Source organism: Achroia grisella, unplaced genomic scaffold (genome assembly GCF_030625045.1).
Source record: "Achroia grisella isolate CSIRO2021 unplaced genomic scaffold, CSIRO_AGI_Agris_v1 utg511, whole genome shotgun sequence".
Taxonomy (NCBI): domain Eukaryota; kingdom Metazoa; phylum Arthropoda; class Insecta; order Lepidoptera; family Pyralidae; genus Achroia; species Achroia grisella.
The window spans coordinates 3,619,421-3,638,557 of NW_026712905.1; the positions used below are offsets into that span (position 1 = coordinate 3,619,421).

General features: G+C 31.2%; 1 protein-coding gene across 1 annotated transcript; it reads left to right on the top strand.

The window, feature by feature from the left end:
* Positions 1-17,156: 17,156 nt before the first annotated feature.
* On the top strand, positions 17,157-19,051 carry LOC131846517 (distal membrane-arm assembly complex protein 2). The gene is made up of 2 exons (XM_059195841.1): positions 17,157-17,821; positions 18,523-19,051. Exons 1-2 carry the CDS (start codon positions 17,424-17,426, stop codon positions 18,965-18,967), a joined length of 843 nt encoding a protein of 280 aa, XP_059051824.1. The 5' UTR covers positions 17,157-17,423; the 3' UTR covers positions 18,968-19,051.
* The last annotated feature ends 86 nt before the right edge of the window (positions 19,052-19,137 follow it).

The window sequence follows — 19,137 nt, forward strand, 5'->3', positions numbered from 1 at the left end:
ATGGAAACGCCTATAATAAACTAAATTGACTCGATAGATACGGTAGATTCACCTCTGACCACGTTAAACTAAAATATTCTCAGCTAATTGTGATCTAATAATATTAAGTATGTATAGTACTACACCGGTAGTTATCACCTCTGACTATCCTATCTGGCATTACAATTGTCAGGATATTAAATTAGAAAAACCGGTTATTTAATAGTTCTGCCTATAGCATATACATGTACAGCACATTTCTTTCATAAATATGGCCCCGGGTTCAATTTCCATTTGGACAAACTAATTTCTGAATTATTTTGCATATGAGCTGAGAAAGATCAATTGTTATTTTTCACTAATTTCGATGTTTTAGGACATCAAATAAATTCCCAAATTATGTAATTAATGTCTGATAAATCCCAATGCCACACGAGACTAAAATGTACAGTTTCCAGTATTTTCTCTCAGGAAACGACAAAGAAGTGTAGACAAAAGGTATTTATTTTTCCAAATGAACATTAAAATCTAAAGCCTCAGGCCGCGGGGGAAATCAGATCACGGTTTCACAAAAATGTTGACGATACAAATGACGTGCGGCGCACACTAGCTCGTGACCACAGATATAAAAGTAGGTACTCTATGCTCAGATGGCTATGGTCCATTTACCAATTTGTCTGAATTTCAGGAACAGGGAAGTTGGCTTTAGATTATACGCATAACAGCTAGGAAATCTTTGAGTAATAGCTAATAATATATAAAATGTTATATTAAAATATGGAACAGAAAGTTTAATTAGATACTTACTCACATAAAAAAATTACGATTATCAGAAGTATTTACATTATCAGACATTGTAATATTACGGTAGGCAGTAGAATTAAAATTATTAAGTTGTAATAGTTGTTGTTGATTTTGGTGGCTTTCACATCTATTTTTTGTATACATATTTATTTCAAAACAATAATCATACAGATATAATCTATAAAAATGACTTATTTAAAATTTAAACTTGTGTATAAGTTTAAATTTTAAATAAGTACTACGCGTGCAATACTGCACAACAAGTAGTTAAGATGTCTCTACCTGTATTTACAATACAAAATAATTTGTTGAATGAAAATGCGCTGAGTATTTTTCTCATCTAAAGAAAATCGTAATTGATAAATCCAGATATCGTAGCGCTTCTCATTGGAGAAGACGCCAAAGTAATGAATGAAAATATTTATCATTTCCTACAAATAAATAAGAAACAATAGTTTTATATAAAAATAATCTGCCTTCTGTATTTTTAGTATATTGCCATCTAAACTAATTATTATACAATTTCACAATTTTCGTCTATACTCATACTGAAGAAGGTACTTATGTATTCAATTAAAAACTAAAATATGACAATAATATAACAATAAGAGCTACGGCGGTGGTATGAAAATGTGATTTGCATGGTGATCTTCATATTGCGATGTATATTGTCGTTGCTACGACACTACTTATTGATGGTAAATGACCATCAGGTGAGACGTCAATTTGTATTCAACTTACATACTTATTTATTATAAGTGCCTATGTAAGTCACAAGTCATTCCGATGTTTATTTTCAGTGAATGACGCGCTTGATACCTCATGCGTTGCAGTTCGTGAGGACTACAGTATTAGATTAAAGTATATTACCACCCACTTCCATTCCTAGTAATTTAACTTCCATATTTCATACTGCAAATCTGAACACGACTTACTAGAAGCTGCTTTGCGGCGAAATTAAATTTGAAAATATTTCATAGTAGTAGCACAGATAACATAATATTACATAGTAGGTAGTAGTTAAGACGACAATGGTTAACTTGTAGTACAACTTAACAGTTGTAATAAATGCTTTATCAAATAAAAATGTTGACGAATGACTTAGTCTTAGTGTTTGTTGACCTAAATAAGTAAAAAATAACATAAACCACCATTAAAAGTAACAAAAACTTTAAAAATAATAATTTAAAACTAAAGGGATCCATTAACTACGTCACCAGCATATCCTGATTTTTTTAATACGCCCACCCGTACATGTACAGTCAAAATACGAAATCTATACGAATATTATACGAATCCTATACGAATCCTATATACACAATGTCAAATGAATAAATTGTATAAGACGAAATGTGGTAGCAGTTATCTACAGCGAATATTCAGAAATTCACCACCATTCTAAGACATAACTGACCACTAGTGACCAACGTGTCGACAAGCCATCCATTCGCCGTCCACATCTGCTTCGCCAATTCATTCAACAGCACACCTGCTTCGCCAATTTATATTCACTTGAAACATACGCCGTATCTTCAATTTATATGCAGATTCTATAATGGCCGTTTTACATTTACTTAGTTGTTTAACGATAAAGTGATCTACTTCCAGGGAAGCCAACAGTACGAGGATCCATGTTCCAACATATTTAACTGATAAAACAACTAGTTTTATCAGTTAAATATTTTTGAAGAACCTTGTTTCTTAGGATAAAATTATATCTGTTCGCAGTCATGTCGTTATTTGCACCCGTTGTTACCATATCATCTTTCACGCAGTCTATCCATCTCTTTTCGGCCTTCCTCTGCGCTTATAACCATCCATATTCATATGTAACACCTTTCTACTTTAAAAGATAACTAACTAATATTATTAACCTAAAACTAAAAACCTTAAAATTAATTTCATGTATTATATGAAAGATAACAATACTATTTCCTAAAAATTGTCTAACTAACCAAGGAATTTGCCTATTCTCTTTATTTAAAATGAGAACTTAAGGTAGGTATAATAATAAAACAAAATTGTTTTATTTGACTTATTTTCTACGTCATTCCTTCTGTCGGATAATTCACCACAAAATTCACATTAATTCATGTTTACCTTCAAATTGGAAGGTTCGAACCCGTACTGAGACTGCGGTCACTCAACCGTGCCTCGTGTTACGGTGAACAACAAACACTACTGATTGTATATTTGTCTTTGACTTTGCGTTCTCGCTAACTCCCCGCACAATCTGCCCTATAATGTTTTGTACCAACAAATCTTTGGGCAACTCCCACCCGCTGTTTGTCTTAGTTTTATCATTTACTTTAGCAGAAATTGATTATATATTGTTGTATAAATTTTAATGTGCTAACGACTATTTTGTTTTAAATAAAAAATATGCACAGCAATATAAGTTTGTGGAGTTCATACAATTGAAGTTTCCAAATAATATGTTAATAACTATTAAATACCAACAACAATGTTCGGAATCTGTTTATTCTACTAACCTTCATTCGCATGAATTATTTTCCAATACAAATTAAAACTAAACGCAAGGTCACGGTTATCTATTTGGATTTGTGCCAATTGATTTCTGTTTTCCTTTAATAAATAAATAGAGATATTGTATAGAAACGTTTTTTTTAACTCTATGCTTTTTCAGGAATGAATTTAATTACACAGCTAAATAAAATGCCTAATAATAAATATTTTAATCGTACACTGCCCTCTCAGGGAAAAGAGAAAATAAACAAAAAAAATTCAAGTTATTGCGGTCACGTGAACGAAGACGTACTTAAGTACGTAAGGAAGTCACTTACTGGCTAAACAAGTAATGCCACAGTAATATTTGCAGGTAGCACTGTAATATGCCCTTTCTTAAGATGCCTGCAAATTTTTATTAATTGAACTAACAAATTATGTTGAAAGTAATATTAATTCTGGTAGACAATTAGCATTATTTTTAAGAACTAGTATAACATCTAAATAGTATCCCAAAAAATGGCTTTTTATCATTTTCAACAAAACAGGTAGTTACCTGGTATAGGTAATAGGCGTTCACCGTCCAGCGATTTTGATACAAAGTGAACGCAGTCCGGCGCAAAATGTATAACGGGCGAATTTATTAATTCCGAAACATATTGTCAATATTGTATTCAGACAAAGACTGCCCTAAATGTTTATAGAAGCACTGTATGCACCTTAATTGCTTATGCATTTGGAAAACCTGCCACGGGAATAGTAGGTACACCTGAATCTGTACCATTGAGAAAACTATTATTTTTTTACAAAATGATTAGAATAAAATAAAAATAGAATAGAATAGAAAATCATTTATTCAAATAAACTTAATATAAGCACTTTTGAATAGCCAAGTTTTTTTATTCTACGGCTTATTCGGAATGCAGATTCATCACAAGAAGAATAAGCAAGAAACTTGTGTGTTGCTCTTTTAAATAAATATTGATTTACTTATATTTAATTAACAACAAGGATTAGGCATGCGACAATCAACATAGAAACCGCTACGCACTTAATCTCTGTTCAATCAGATAACATTGTCAACGCTATGAATTTTAAGATAGATATTTTCTACAAAAACATTATTATCATTTATAAATTCTTAAATTTTATAATAAGCTTTTTTACAAAGAAAATATTGACATATTTGAATTTTTTTTCTGGCAAATTGACTACAGACTCGGGGAGTTTGTTGTAAAACTGTAAAAAAATTTTTTGAATTACTGACTTTCGCCTAACGGCACTTAGGTGAAACTAGTTTGTTGACATTACGTAAGCTTTCATTAGTGTAATGACCTACTAAAAGCTTACGTAATGTCGACATTTTTTAGTCATCACATTTTTTTAATCTACCGGTCATTCGGAAAGCTGTCTCATCACAAGAAGAACGAGCAAGAAACTTGCGTATTGTTCTTTTAAATAATTTTATTATTACTTTACATATTTAAGTTTAAGTGTGTGAATACAAACCACCAATTAACACTAATTGACTAATAGCATGGCTAGTGTAACATAGTCGAAACGTCTAGAGAGTTAAATTTATATACCATAAAATGATTTGTATTCAAAATTTCGTTTAACTACTATATTAATAAATTTTACAAAAGAATTTAATGAAATTAATATTGTACATATTTTTTATTTATATCGTCACGCAGTTGTTAAAAATGTTAATTTTGATATAATTTCGAAGAACTATGAAAATGAAATGAAGACTCTTTCTTTTTCCCCTCATAAATAATAATAATACATTTTTAAAATCATTATTAACTAATATTTATAATTATAAAAACATATTATTACAATAAGGAAGACATGATGGTAGCAATGGGCGGCTTGGATGCTAAATAGGGATCTCTTGCAGGCAAGACGAGTTTTAGACAATTCACTGTAGATATATATCGAACTCAGGTACCGCAGGGTACATATTGGTTATTGTTTATTTCTATTAAACAAGAAAACAAGTGATACTAATAACTAATTTATTTGCATTCACGTAAATTTTCAGATAGAGGTAAACCACAGTGACTACTTTGTACAAAATCTCCATCAAAAATGTTGATTATACCGTGATTATACCGTTATACCGTGCTAAGCGAACATGGTACGATTATTAAAAATACGCGATAATCATACATAAAAAATACATATATACCATAAAAAGTTATAATTAATCGATTTTTATAAAACCGCTTAATTATTCATCGACTTTTTACTCCAGAATGTCACATCCCTAGGATATGGTCACAAACCGAGTAAACCACTATGTACGCATGGTGCAGAAATGCTCCGGTGGTTCTGTGCACAAACATTGAAATATTCAAACGATTTGCGGTGCGCAGACACTAAGTCTGTCAGCAACTGCGGTTCGCTAGTTATCAACATGTTTGTTTCCATATATTTTTCATGTAAAATAACGCAACTATATTTTGGAAAGAACTAACAAAGAGAATCCTAGTAAACACTACATGTAATAACACTCAGAAACTACCACAGGCACAAAATGCATCCTATATTATATTAAATAATAAATTAACAAGGTTTTGTAATTTATGTGCATGTGACTTTACTTTTTATTTTTTTGCATTTGGAGGCTCATTATCATATTATAACATACAGTTGAAAATTCAGAGTTTCGGTGTTGTGCTTTATTATTAAATACGATCTGATCTATTTACTGTTGTTGCTATTGAAGCGCAATTTTTTTTTTATTTATTAATTTTAAAAGTGATTACTATGGCCAGAGCAAATTTCTTAATAGTACCTATACACTATCGGTGCAAGAAAATTTTTAGATGAATTCAGGTCAACTAGTTAATCGTAGTGAGTTCACCAGAAATAATTCAATATGATTTCTAGCAGAGGTGTGTTGGACAACCGGGCGGAAAATTTTGGTCACCATCACAACAATATTTCCCGTTAGTGATAATTCTCTAATTAACTGACAATTAATAATGATGATACATTTTCGTTTAAAATTCTTGACTATAGATAATGACAAAATGGACTACACAACAAAAACAGATAGACATTACCTAACCAAATAATGATAAAAATAAAAATTGTATGTATTGAAAATTATAAAAAATTGATTAATTATTCTGAGCGATTGACCACAGATAAGCATATATAACTAACTAACTAAGCACCTATATAACTACCCACCTACCTACTGACGAAACTGGCCAAAACTTTAACCACTTCGGAATCTGTGGTTTACAATCAACTTCAAACAAAGCTCTGCTATGTCCCGATAACTTAGATTGCTTTAAATTTAATACTAAATATTTTTAATTCATAATAATAGACATTTAGAAGTTCATATTACTTCCTACTAGTTTAAGAGCTAGCATTGACCTGAAGGTTTTGTTCGCGAAAGACAACACTTGTTCTTTTTTGTCTAAATGAATCGATTTGATACCAATTCTTATGTAACACATGACCTGTTATTTTCTCGCAAAATTCTTCATTAAACTATTGATCGGTATACAAAATATATGTAATAAATTCTTAATATAAAATACAATTTTAATATGAAGTACAAAACTATATGGCCAGTACGTCAGCAACATAAACTATATTACATTTTACTATAGATGAGAATTACATTGCAGATATTAAAGACGTTTCCTTGCAAAGAAAACGAGGCCATATCAAAAGTTCAATTAATCTGATTAAGGCGTTCTACAAAAGCTGCGGGGCATCGCTTTACTGGCGAAATTAAAACTTTACCCAAACAATCCTGGAAATTGAAATATGAGTATTTTGCACTAATTTAATATAATTATGACGGTTTCTCTCATATCGTATTACATAGCGTCTACGGAATTATGACAATGGAATAACTTAAACGTATAACCCATATTAATTATGTACAGTATTAAATAAAAGAGTTAATGAAATAAATTAACATGTTCTACAAATGTAAAGAATATTTTATAATAAGTGTAACGAATAAATAGGATAGGCAGAGGAAGGCCAAAAGAGTAGGACTGTGTGAAAAATCGTATGGCAAGGAAGAGAGTAAATAACAATCTAGTGCGAACAGGGATGAATGAAAAAGAAAAATATATTACGAGTTCCCCAAATGAAAACATAAAGAAGAAACAGATGATGTTCTACAAAAGCACTGTTCTATAATCAAGCTGATGACTAAGAGCTTGACTTCTATACAAATATTACAAGCGTCCATACTTTATTTCTTTGGTTGTTTATAATAAGCTAATCTCAAATAGTACTGGTTAGAATTAAATAATTATTTTAGTGTTGGGTCCTTTTATCGAGGCTGGAAACAGACTATATAACATCACGCTATGATCAATAGGAGCAGAGCAACAATGAACTATTGCAATAACTCTTATGTATCCCAGAGGAAGTTGATAGACTACCGAGATCTAAAAAATAATGTCTACTATATTCTTTTACTTTTTAATATTAAAATAAACATTAAGTAAATGAGTGTGGATTGAAATCGTAAGTCTGTAAACTTAAGTATTCTTTGAATAAACTTACAAATTTAATGTTTCATAATATATTTCCTATATCTGTTGATTGTTTTTTAATCATATGTACATGATTAAAAAAATATAGGAAATAATGACTGGTATAAAAGAATAAATAGTATCTAATAATAGTAATAATATTCAAGCCACTAAATATAATATCTATTATTTTAAGTGACAATTCAATCGTTAACTAATTACATACATAGACTCATTTACATACATAAGTATGCATTTATTCAAGATAACTTAAATACTACCTACATCTATTCAAATCTAGAACCTTTTTATATGGGACCCCGTGAAATGCACCAGCTTTAAAATAAAAAAGAAGAAAAATTAAAAAAATTAAGGTAACACACAGAAAAATACAGACAAGTTGGCCTCGTTGTTTTAAGTTGGTTAAAATTAAAAATCAGAAATCCATTTCCAAGTATTTATTTAATTTTAGAATCTTTCACAAAATAAATTAAGCTCCCCACAGGATAGATAGGATTAGTAAGGGCGTTGGGTACCTATACATAATGTATTCCTGGTCACGATCATATAAACTTTGATTATTATTTTATATTATACTAGCTCACCCTTTGGTCTGCGTTACAAAAAAGATCCTGTTATTGCAATATTTTTCATTAATGCTCCATTTAATCGTATTGGTCGTAGCCGTAGCATGCCATATAGGCTAAAGCCTTCCTTGATCAAAGGGGTAACAAACCAGTCCTTAGATTTTTAACAAATATTAGTATAAATTATATACGAGTACATATCTACATATATGATAGAAAAACTTAAACTTTAAGAAAAATATAAAAAGAATTTAAGTACGTCTGTAAAAATATAAACGATCATTACCGTGTGAGGAATTGAATCCGCGACCATCGTAACTAAAACGGTTTGTTAAACCGCTTAACCACCGAGGCCGTCATTTTATCTACGCGATTTAACTCCGTAGACTTAATCTAGAACATCAAAACTCGAAAGGACAAAACAAAGAAATGTCCTCCTCCGTTATAATTAGTCATATTATCTTATCCAATGTCATCGTCATTGCCTTGCCTTGTCCTATTAGGGGTAGTCGCACTATGTCAATTATACCGATCCATATCAGCCATCATATCTAAGCTTACTCTTCTTTCATACGTAACATCTTTAACGCAGTCTATCCTTCTTTTCTTCGGTCGTCAATACTTTCACATTAAAAATCCATATACAATTCATAGATTTGTTATATATAGAGTAATAATTTTATACAATTGATGGACTTAACACCATGCTTAATCTTATACCGATTTTTTTCTATTAATATCTAATTAAAATAGTCAATTTAATATAGTCAGGCTGGCAAATTTAATAATTAACGTACCTACTAATATGTACAGTTGGATGTTTAATTTACCATGTGAAATTTAACGTGATCAATTTAAATTTTCAATTGGGCGCCACCACAACAATTAATTAATATTCAAGTGTGTTCATTCATTTGTTGTTGCAATTGTACTTACCACATTTAGTATTCACAGCGAACACATGGTGATCTTTTACATTTCATTGTTTTTGGTAATAATACCTATTTAATTAAGATTTTTCTATGTATTTTTCATGACAAACAAGATGTCGGCTCATATAAACGTCTAATATTCGGCTACATGCATGAACAGCACCATAAATATATCAAGCGACTTCTGTAGCATCACGCATGCATTGCCATTCAGGAGAACTAAGATGTCATGTCCATGAACAAAGCACTGAAAGTGGTTGGACCTACCGTCCACTTTCAGTGCTTTACGTCACACTTCAACTGAAACACATCTTATAATGCTTTATAGCTGTATTATATATATTCTGCTTGGTGTCTGAAATACGAATAGGTGGTACAGAGAACAGAAATAGAAATACCCGCGTAGACTCCATTAGAAATCTCCGACAGGTATTGATGAATGAAATACACGTATGTATACGGGTATCGTAGGTGGAATCTAGGAAGAGAGATGTATACGGGTTGTGTACCCGTATACATCTCTCTTCCTAGATTCCACCTACGATACTTTATCTTAAAAACTTCTTAAAGACAATTTCATCCTAAATTAGTGTTAATATATTTTTGTAAGACAAAATTTTAAATAAAAATAAAAGTATAACCATGGGCACTCGGCTTTCTTACATTGCGAGCATATAAATCTACATCTTTACATATAATGAAATTTTAAACTCGAAGCGATATCTGTTTGTCTGTGTATTAAGATTTAATTCACATAAAAATGAGGAATTAGTATGAAATTTTAACAGAGTATGTTGTTAAAGGAGGCCTTTGTTCAGTAGTGGACGTCTTCCGGGCTGAGATGATGATAATGGTGATGTTGTTAAATATGTATCAACATAAAAAATACGAGACGTTTTTTCATAGCTTAGCTTTCAAAGGGTTGAAATAATTATTTTTGTGAATATTTTTTAATATTCTATTGTCTATTGATAATTTTAATCATAAATTTTGCTTTGTGTTTGCGTTGCTTTTCAATACATCTACGAAAATATTATGTATGCCAGGAAAAACATTAACAGTTTTAAAAAAGTAGGTGTGATACAAAACGATATAGACCATAAGGAAATATTGGTTTAATTCAACTAAAATGCTAGTAAGATATACATGTTGTAATGTTACAATATGACAAGGCAATAAAAAACAAATCATAGTATTATAAAGAGTTTCTATACTACCACAAGGTGATTACACTAATAAAAGCTTACGTAATGTCAACAAACTAGTTTTACCTAAGTGCCGTGTGACGAAAGTTAGTAATTCGTACTCAATTTGCCAGAAGAAAATTCAAATGTCCGTAAAATATTTTGTTTGTAAAAGAGCTTACCTATCATAAAATTGAAGAATTTATAAATGATAATAATATTTTGTAGAAAATATCTAACTTAAAATTCATAGCGCTGACAATGTTATCTGATTGAACAGAGATTAAGTGCGTAACGGTTTCTATGTTGATTGGACTAAAATTATCAATAGCGTCGTATCGATGATTTCTTTATAGTTGTTGTTTGATTGTTAACAAGGATATAATAGTGCGTGAGCCAAATTGTTATTTGCCAAGTTAGGAGCGTTCAATCTTTTGAGTTAACCATAAACAACCAAACCAGAAATTGCTCTCTAAAGGTACAAACTTATTTAATTAAATGCACTTTAACCACATCAGAGGCCTTCTTGTAATACAATGAAAGGGGTCTACAGTCTTGAAACTCGGAGCGTCAGCACGCCACACTTGCTCAGTTAGTACGTACCTATAGAATAACCAACGTACTATGTATAATTTGCCAATATTCCCATATAGGCGGAGCGAGATTGAAGCAAAATTACATATATAATATATAGACCTATCGTGTATTAACGAACAGTAGCTGAAAATTATAATACTGTATACTTTAAATTATATTTTATACTAAAAGATTTCATTTTGCAAAACCGGATTTAAATCGTAATAAATCTCAAAGCAATTTGTTATTGTTTTGTTTGAATTTTGAGTATTTATAGTAATAGGATTGTGAGTATTTAGTCTATTGCTCACAATGTACCATATCAGGGTGTTTCCTGCACGTAGACCTAGAAACCATTGTAATTAATTTCTTGTGAATTTGTCACGATGGTCTACCTGACCTGCTCTCATACTCATATATTCTTAGCACAGGCAGGTATAATATTCTATTATCATCTTGTCATTCATTAAAATTGGTTACATTCTACATAACTTACAGTTAGTTTAGTACTCAACAAACACGTAGAAAACAAATAACTTCTCCTAAAATGTACAAAAACTACAACAAGAATTAATCAAATGAATAATATTTATTTCAGAATTAGAGGGATATAGATGATTTTTAAAAAGCATTTTTTGTACAATTACATTCTGTTTTTATGTATGTATGGATTAGGACTAATGAATTAGGTTTTAGACTATTATGAAAGTAATTTATTACAGACGATAATAATATTAATGCATAGTTTTAAAAAGAAAATGTATATAATATACAAACAAAGAAAAATACGGTTGAATAGTGACGAACCTCTTTTTTTAAAGTCGCTAGTAATTACGAAGTTGGACGACTGACTATAAATAAAAATAAACAACTTAACAAATAAGACTGTACTTTTATCTGAAGAGTTTTTATTGGAAAGAAATAAAACAATCGGATTTCAGCGAATAAAGTAAGGTATTCCCGATTCAAAAGAAAATCATATTACTTATTTCAGTGTAGTTGCTTGAGAATTAAAAAAAAAACAAAGTAATGTGCAATGGTGAATGGTAGTCATAGAGACAAACAACGTATTATTCTTATAATTAAAGAATAAGAATATAAACTTAATTTTAAATACTTGAAAAATATTGGTGTACATTTTACCTACACGTGATTTTCATTAACTGTAATTTTAATAATAGGGTAGTAGCAAGTAGATTTCTTTAGTTTGCATCCGATACACACAGACAAATCAAGTTTTAATATTTTCATATCACATTTTGTATAGCGGATGATATAAATAGCGTTCAATTGATTTTTTTATATAGGTATTCGTAACTCTTAAAAATCTTAAGGCATCAATTTAAATTCTATGGTGTTTATTATAGCGTGCATAAAATACTTTATAACGACACCACGCGTTGAAATCCGCAAGCTTCACCTAGTTTGTATATGACTAAAGAGTATAACCCTTTAAAAAGTTAAAGGTAAAAGTAATATAGACATAAAGCAGGATACATTTTCTTCAATATGGTATATCCACAGCTTGGCATATAGACGTCCATAATTATTTCCTCCGTTATAGCTTAGAATTAATATAGCAGCTGGCCTGGCAACACTACAACAGGCGCTTGAATTAATAACGGACCTCAGCAACAGCGGCTCAATTAACTACAGATTTTCTTATATCTAATAAACGAAAAGAGAAATTATAAGTAGGTGATGATTGGTATTTGAATTTAATTAAAGTAACTCATATCAGCTTTTATTTAATTGAATTTAGTTAAAGGTTGTTAAGGGTAATCTTATCTTAAAATCAATATTATCTTATCTATAAGATATACACTTTATAAAAGTCCTCTGAATGGGTACCAAACTCTTACTTATTTTAGCCGCCAAGCAGGTGGCTTTGTAAGAAATAAACAGTGAAATACAGCTGTGATATTACAGGATAAGAGGTATGACTAGTATGACACTTTTATGCAGCACATGGAATGACATGAACAAAATTAAAACTAAGTATAAAAGACGGAAAAACTAATACAATTTGTTCCAGACAACGAAAGTATTTACAAAAAAAATATTGTAAATGCATGCAAATGGAATGAATAAAAAGAGAATAATAGTTGCTCTCGGTTTTAAATTGGTTTGTTATTAGTATTTTTCATTACCAAAGAAAGTCGGTAAGTAATATAAATTGACACACAAACTTATTTTGATGTCAACCTGATTAAAACTTACGATATTTGATGTATATAACTCATATAACCACTCCAGTGCCAGTACAAGAACGTCGTCAGTTAGTGATTTAATACCAGGTGTAAAAGTATATAAATATATATTTAAATTTAAATCTAAAATACAGTACCAAAACTTTTTTATGAAAATAATATATTTCTTACCGATTGTTTGATGACGTATATAAGATATATTTATAGCCGACATTGCCCAACATTCCACTTGCAAATTCCTACTAATCTTCCATAGTACTTGATAATTACTCCGAATAGTTAATTAATTGCGTTGAATCCAGGAGCCAAGCAGAGAAATACGCAAGGGAGCAGTCTCAATCGAAGGCTAATTGTACATTAGTGAGAACCCTAGCTGCTTACATATGCAGAAACATGCCATTTGCCGAGTTGATATCATACACCGATGCTTCGTTCACATTCACATAGTTACTGGACTCAGATTTAGAAATACCAGGGGATAAATTAATTCTTTAATTTATCTTTACAATTCTTTATTTTTATATTACACTAACCCTGACCCTGTGAACCCCGTTCCGCCTCAGTATTAAATAACATGTCAAAGATTCTTTGAAGTTTAGTTACACAATAAATTTCTGAACGCAACCTATTTGACAGTTACGAACAGTTTGTATGGGAAAATAAAATAGTTGTTTTTAATGTTTTACATGCAATTTATTCATATTTTTAGAACATTTAATGGGCATTACCAAAAACTATATATTATTGATATAATATACCTCATTTAATGAACATAATGTGTTAATAATTGTTTCAAGTGTATAAAAAAAATAATAGATATTACTAGTACTTGTCGTTCCTAAAAAATATCACGTATATTATCACAGATTTGTAAGTCAGATGTGTTGTCAAGTGTTGACATTGCGGCACACACAACACTCATCATTTTCCGTGAATATTTGAATCCAACCAGAAAGGAATATGTTAGCTTGTACACGCTCGGTCTCTCGATTTCGTTATTTTCTTTTTTATTTCAGTAAGTACAGGCTGCAAATAACAAAAAAGATCACTATCATTATTTAGAATGCACAAATACCTCTAAAAATGTAAAACGTGTAACGTAATATACTACACATATAGGTATCGAATGTCTATAAAAAATTATAATCAATCTCAATACGACTGGTACATTGATAGATGTGAACACAGCATTGTATTTGATACACGAAACTGTGAAAGCACTTAGCGTATTTCCCTCGGCGCGACACAACGACGGTGGTACGCTGTCACTTCGACTCTGATTGACGAATCTGACTGTAGGCTGCTACTAGCTTTCAATGTAATTTTATTAATGCTAACAAGTAACAAATATCTTTCGCAAGAAACTGACTATCAAAAATGACAAAATGTAGAACAAAGGTACTAGACAGTTAAAAAATGCATCGAATTGTTTTAGCGGTGATCCTCCTCAGTCGGTGAAAATAATAAAGTTTAAATAAGAACTTGACATGTTGCTAACTTAACTAATCGGATCATTAATTTGCTTCTGTCTGTCCCAATGAGAGCAGGCGCCTTATAATATAAAGTCGTATTTAAATATTATCATTTGAAATAGCCGATTTATTTTTCCCAATTCACTTACTCGTAGATCTCTTTGTATATATAAAAATCACTGCAATTCGTTTACTAGTTTATGAATAATAAAGCAAAAAATAGGCTACTCTGCTGATTTTCTATAGATTTACAAAATTTCTTATATAGTGTAGGTAGATACCTAATAATATTTAATAGGAATTAAATTTGAATAATAAATAGATCATTAATGTTAATGCTACAATATAATTATTTTTATTCAAGTAGACAATTAAGCTTAGATACTTTTATAAACACACAGATCAAAACCTAGGGTTGTAACCCCCGTGGAGGTGATCCCGGGGGAACAACCCGGCGTGCGCGGCGCGGAGGTCAGTCCATATGTCACACTGCTCGCTGTCGATGTGTCAGGAAGTATCGGACCCTAACCCGTAGTCGGGACACCGGGTGGCGCCTGGCGCGATGCACCGCAACGCAGCGGCGATCGTAGACCTCGACGTAGGGGGTGGAGGGTGTATTTTCCACCCGAAACCCCAAGTTGGACACTCGGAGCGAAGGATGTGGGGGCACCCCAAGCTCCTAGGTGGCGAGTGATCCGTGGAGAGCGGGAATGGTCCCCGCATCCTCATCCGGGCGACTCCTTCAGTGAACCGAGACGATTGCGGAGTGAAGGAAAAAAGTGCATCCCGCACATTTCCCTCGTTAAAAAAAGGGTGGTTTACTATAATATTAACTTACTGTCAGTTAATAATGTGTTCTAAAGAGTTTGCACGAAGTTGAACACTAAGTAAAAAAGGTTACTCAAATATTGACAACGCATAGTACATTTTCATGATTATATTTGTAATTCAACCATTCAAAAATAAGTAGATACCTACTCTTTTCATTTAAAATAAGGATATCATCATTTCAGCCCGGAAGACATCCATTGCTCAATAAAGGCCTCCTTCAAAAATGAAGGTATGGGGGTTTTAAGTTTGGGTAAGGATCCCAGGCAGTGTCCGTCTACACCTCTTTGGCGGGCGGGCGGGCGGCTCTCCTCATGAAGGCGGGAGTTTCTGTATGAACATTTCCCTCGTTAAAAAAAGGGTTGTCATCTAGGTAGGTAGTCCGTAAGAGTGGTTTACTATAATATTAACTTACTGTCAGTTAATAATGTGTTCTAAAGAGTTTGCACGAAGTTGAACACTAAGTAAAAAAGGTTACTCAAATATTGACAACGACGACTTTATAAAGTACATTTTCATGATAATATTACAAATATTAACATGAAAATGTAGCTGTAACATATACTCAACCATGGGCCTCCACGTAAAAAAAATGAAAAGATTACCTACTATTTTCACTTATCTGCTACTCATGTGTGTAAACACTGTAAAAAAATAAGGATATCATCATTTCAGCCCGGAAGACATCCATTGCTCAATAAAGGCCTCCTTCAAAAATGAAGGTATGGGGGTAAATATTGTATAAGTTTAAAAGGATATTGAGATTATAGGCCAACTATAGCCAAAAAAGCAAGATTTTAGGCAAGTTTACGGTACATAAGAACGTAAACGATTACCGCAGCCAATGAAAACCTGAAACACCAAGGGTGTCTCATATACGCGTTGTCGATTTTAGAAGTTCAACATAGTGCCTAAAGCACAATATTGTTGCAACGATACTATGCCTAAAATCATACAGATATCAACTTCTAGACAGAGACTTATGCAATGTTTTCTTGTGCTATTCAAATGCAAATTCAAATTAAAATACTCTACGCTAATATAATCAATAGACGCTCGTCATCTTTTATGGTTATGATGTAAACATGCATAAACAATTAATAAGGCAGATGGCTGCGGTATATAAATTTAGTGAGAATTTACCAAATCAATTTACAGAATTAATCATGGCTTTAATTAAATTTTTTGACTGAGTTTAATTCTATTGTAAGTTTTGTTTGCTCCATTTGTTAATAAAAAAAGTGGACCTTTTATTTGTAGTAGGCTTTAAGTTCAGTTAAATAATGATGTTTTGAATTTATTTAGGGTACAACAAACAATTCACATGGCCACCAAGTTTTAGAAATAACTCCAGTATATCATTCATCCCCATTAAGTACTTTTTGTTTCCCCTGATGAACAAAGACAAACGTCTCTCATACTGTTGCCAACATCAATTAAAACTCTACTACTCTACTATTAATACAATATAATACTGTTCTGTGAACTCTATATCTGTACATTCTATAGATAAGTGCTATTCGACATTAAAATCAAAGAAACGACGGACGACTTTATAAATGTAGCTTTAACTAAATAAATAATACCAAAGAACTTGTACATTATTTATTACTTCAAAAAATACTGTCAATTAATCTATAAATGTCAAAACTGTCAAATGAACCACAGCACTTTTTTTTTAATCTGTTAGTGTCAGTTCTCACTACCAGTAAATATTTCGTAATTACTAATTTTTAATTTATCTTATTCTTATTCTATAATAACTAACATATATTGAAGCATTATGAATAGTTGAATACTAATAATAAATACTACGATATTAGTAATATTGTAAATTATTAATATACTAAAATACTGTTTCCGCAATGAGGCCTGCTAATTTAAACAAGTATACTCGGACCTTTTACAACACTTGTCGAAAATACAGCGAGGAAAAATCAATCTATCAAAAACATGAGGAAGGTCCAAAGCCACGCGAAGTCTTCGGAAAACCGTACCCGGAGTGGCGGAAACCTTGGATAAAGAGAGATGGCGAATGGACCAGTAAATTGTCTGTTTTCGTTGAGAAAAATCCTAGTCCGGATATAATGTACGCTTTGTCTCAAGTACCACATTTAACGTTTGATAAAATAAAAGTCTGGTGGCAGGACATGAAAGTGGTCCAAGAAGTTCAGAACCAAAAATTTTTGCCAGAACGAGTAGCTACTCTTGGATCCAATTTGGCGGCTGTGCATTTCTTTACATTTCGACAAGGCAAAGTCAGGTAAATACAATATTCTAGGTATCATTTTATACCAAACAGGTAAACAAGATATTGATATAGGACTATATAAATATACTGACTGTTAATAATGATGCTAATCATATTGTATATAATTAATATGTATAGGAGATTGTAGTTCTGAGTTACTTAAAAAGAAACTACTTGTTTTAATTATTTTGGAACTGGTGTGAATTGGGTTGTCAGTATTTTATTATTCTATATTTATTTTTCCATATGATTTATGAAATATTTCCAGCTCTATATTCAATATTGTAAATTATTAATATACTAAAATACTGTTTCCGCAATGAGGCCATAGTATTTTTGAGACATGAATCTCAAAAATAGTAAAGAGAGTATGGGTTTGAATCTCTAGTACCACATTTAACGTTTGATAAAAAAAAGTATACCAATATAGCTATAGTGCCTTATTCTTAGGTTTTTATTATTATACTGAAAACTGAATCACTGACTCTTGTTTTAAATGGAAAATTGGGTTGTCAGTATTTTATTATTTTATATCCACATTAGGATATAAAAACTTTAGTTTTATTGATGTTACCTTATATTGCACACATTTTCTAAATATGTATTATAATAATGTATAGGTAAATATTTTCTACTGTTACTAATAGAAGAAGATATTAACAATTCTCACAATATAATTATTGGTATTATTATTCATTATTGTTGTTTTTCAGGTTGAGAGGTTCAAGTGAATGGCTATTCGGAGATGCAATTTCACTCGATCTTCCCAGCAACTATGTGGATGGTTATTTTGTGGAAGCCATTGACTGCAAAGACTTTCATCACAATGGTATTCGATTTGAGGGCTTGGAAAACCTATATGGTTTAAATTTTCTCAAGTGGTTATCATTGAAAAACAATAGGCATGTAGATGTTTGGTGCATAGATAGAATAGCTGGCCAGAATGGTAAAAGTCTAGAATATTTGGACATTAGTGGGTGTAATATATGTGTTGGTTGTGTATTTAGTTTGGCGAGGATGAAGGCATTAAAAATGTTAATAATAACTGATCCTGGTGATAATATAGAGTTACAGGCTGCATTGTCTATGCTGGAACAAGAAAAACCCGAGTTGTTAATTAAATCTGTAGAAAATACAGAGAATGTAATTAGTCAATGATATTTAATTTTTGTTTTAGTAGTATTTAAAATAAATTGTTAATTTATCCAGAAAATTTTAGAAATGTAATAAAATATTGTTAAAAAATCAATTTGTATATTTTAATTTTATAGATTCTTGGAAATGTTTTGAATGCAATTATGAAATTATTGCCATTTATGAACTTAGCA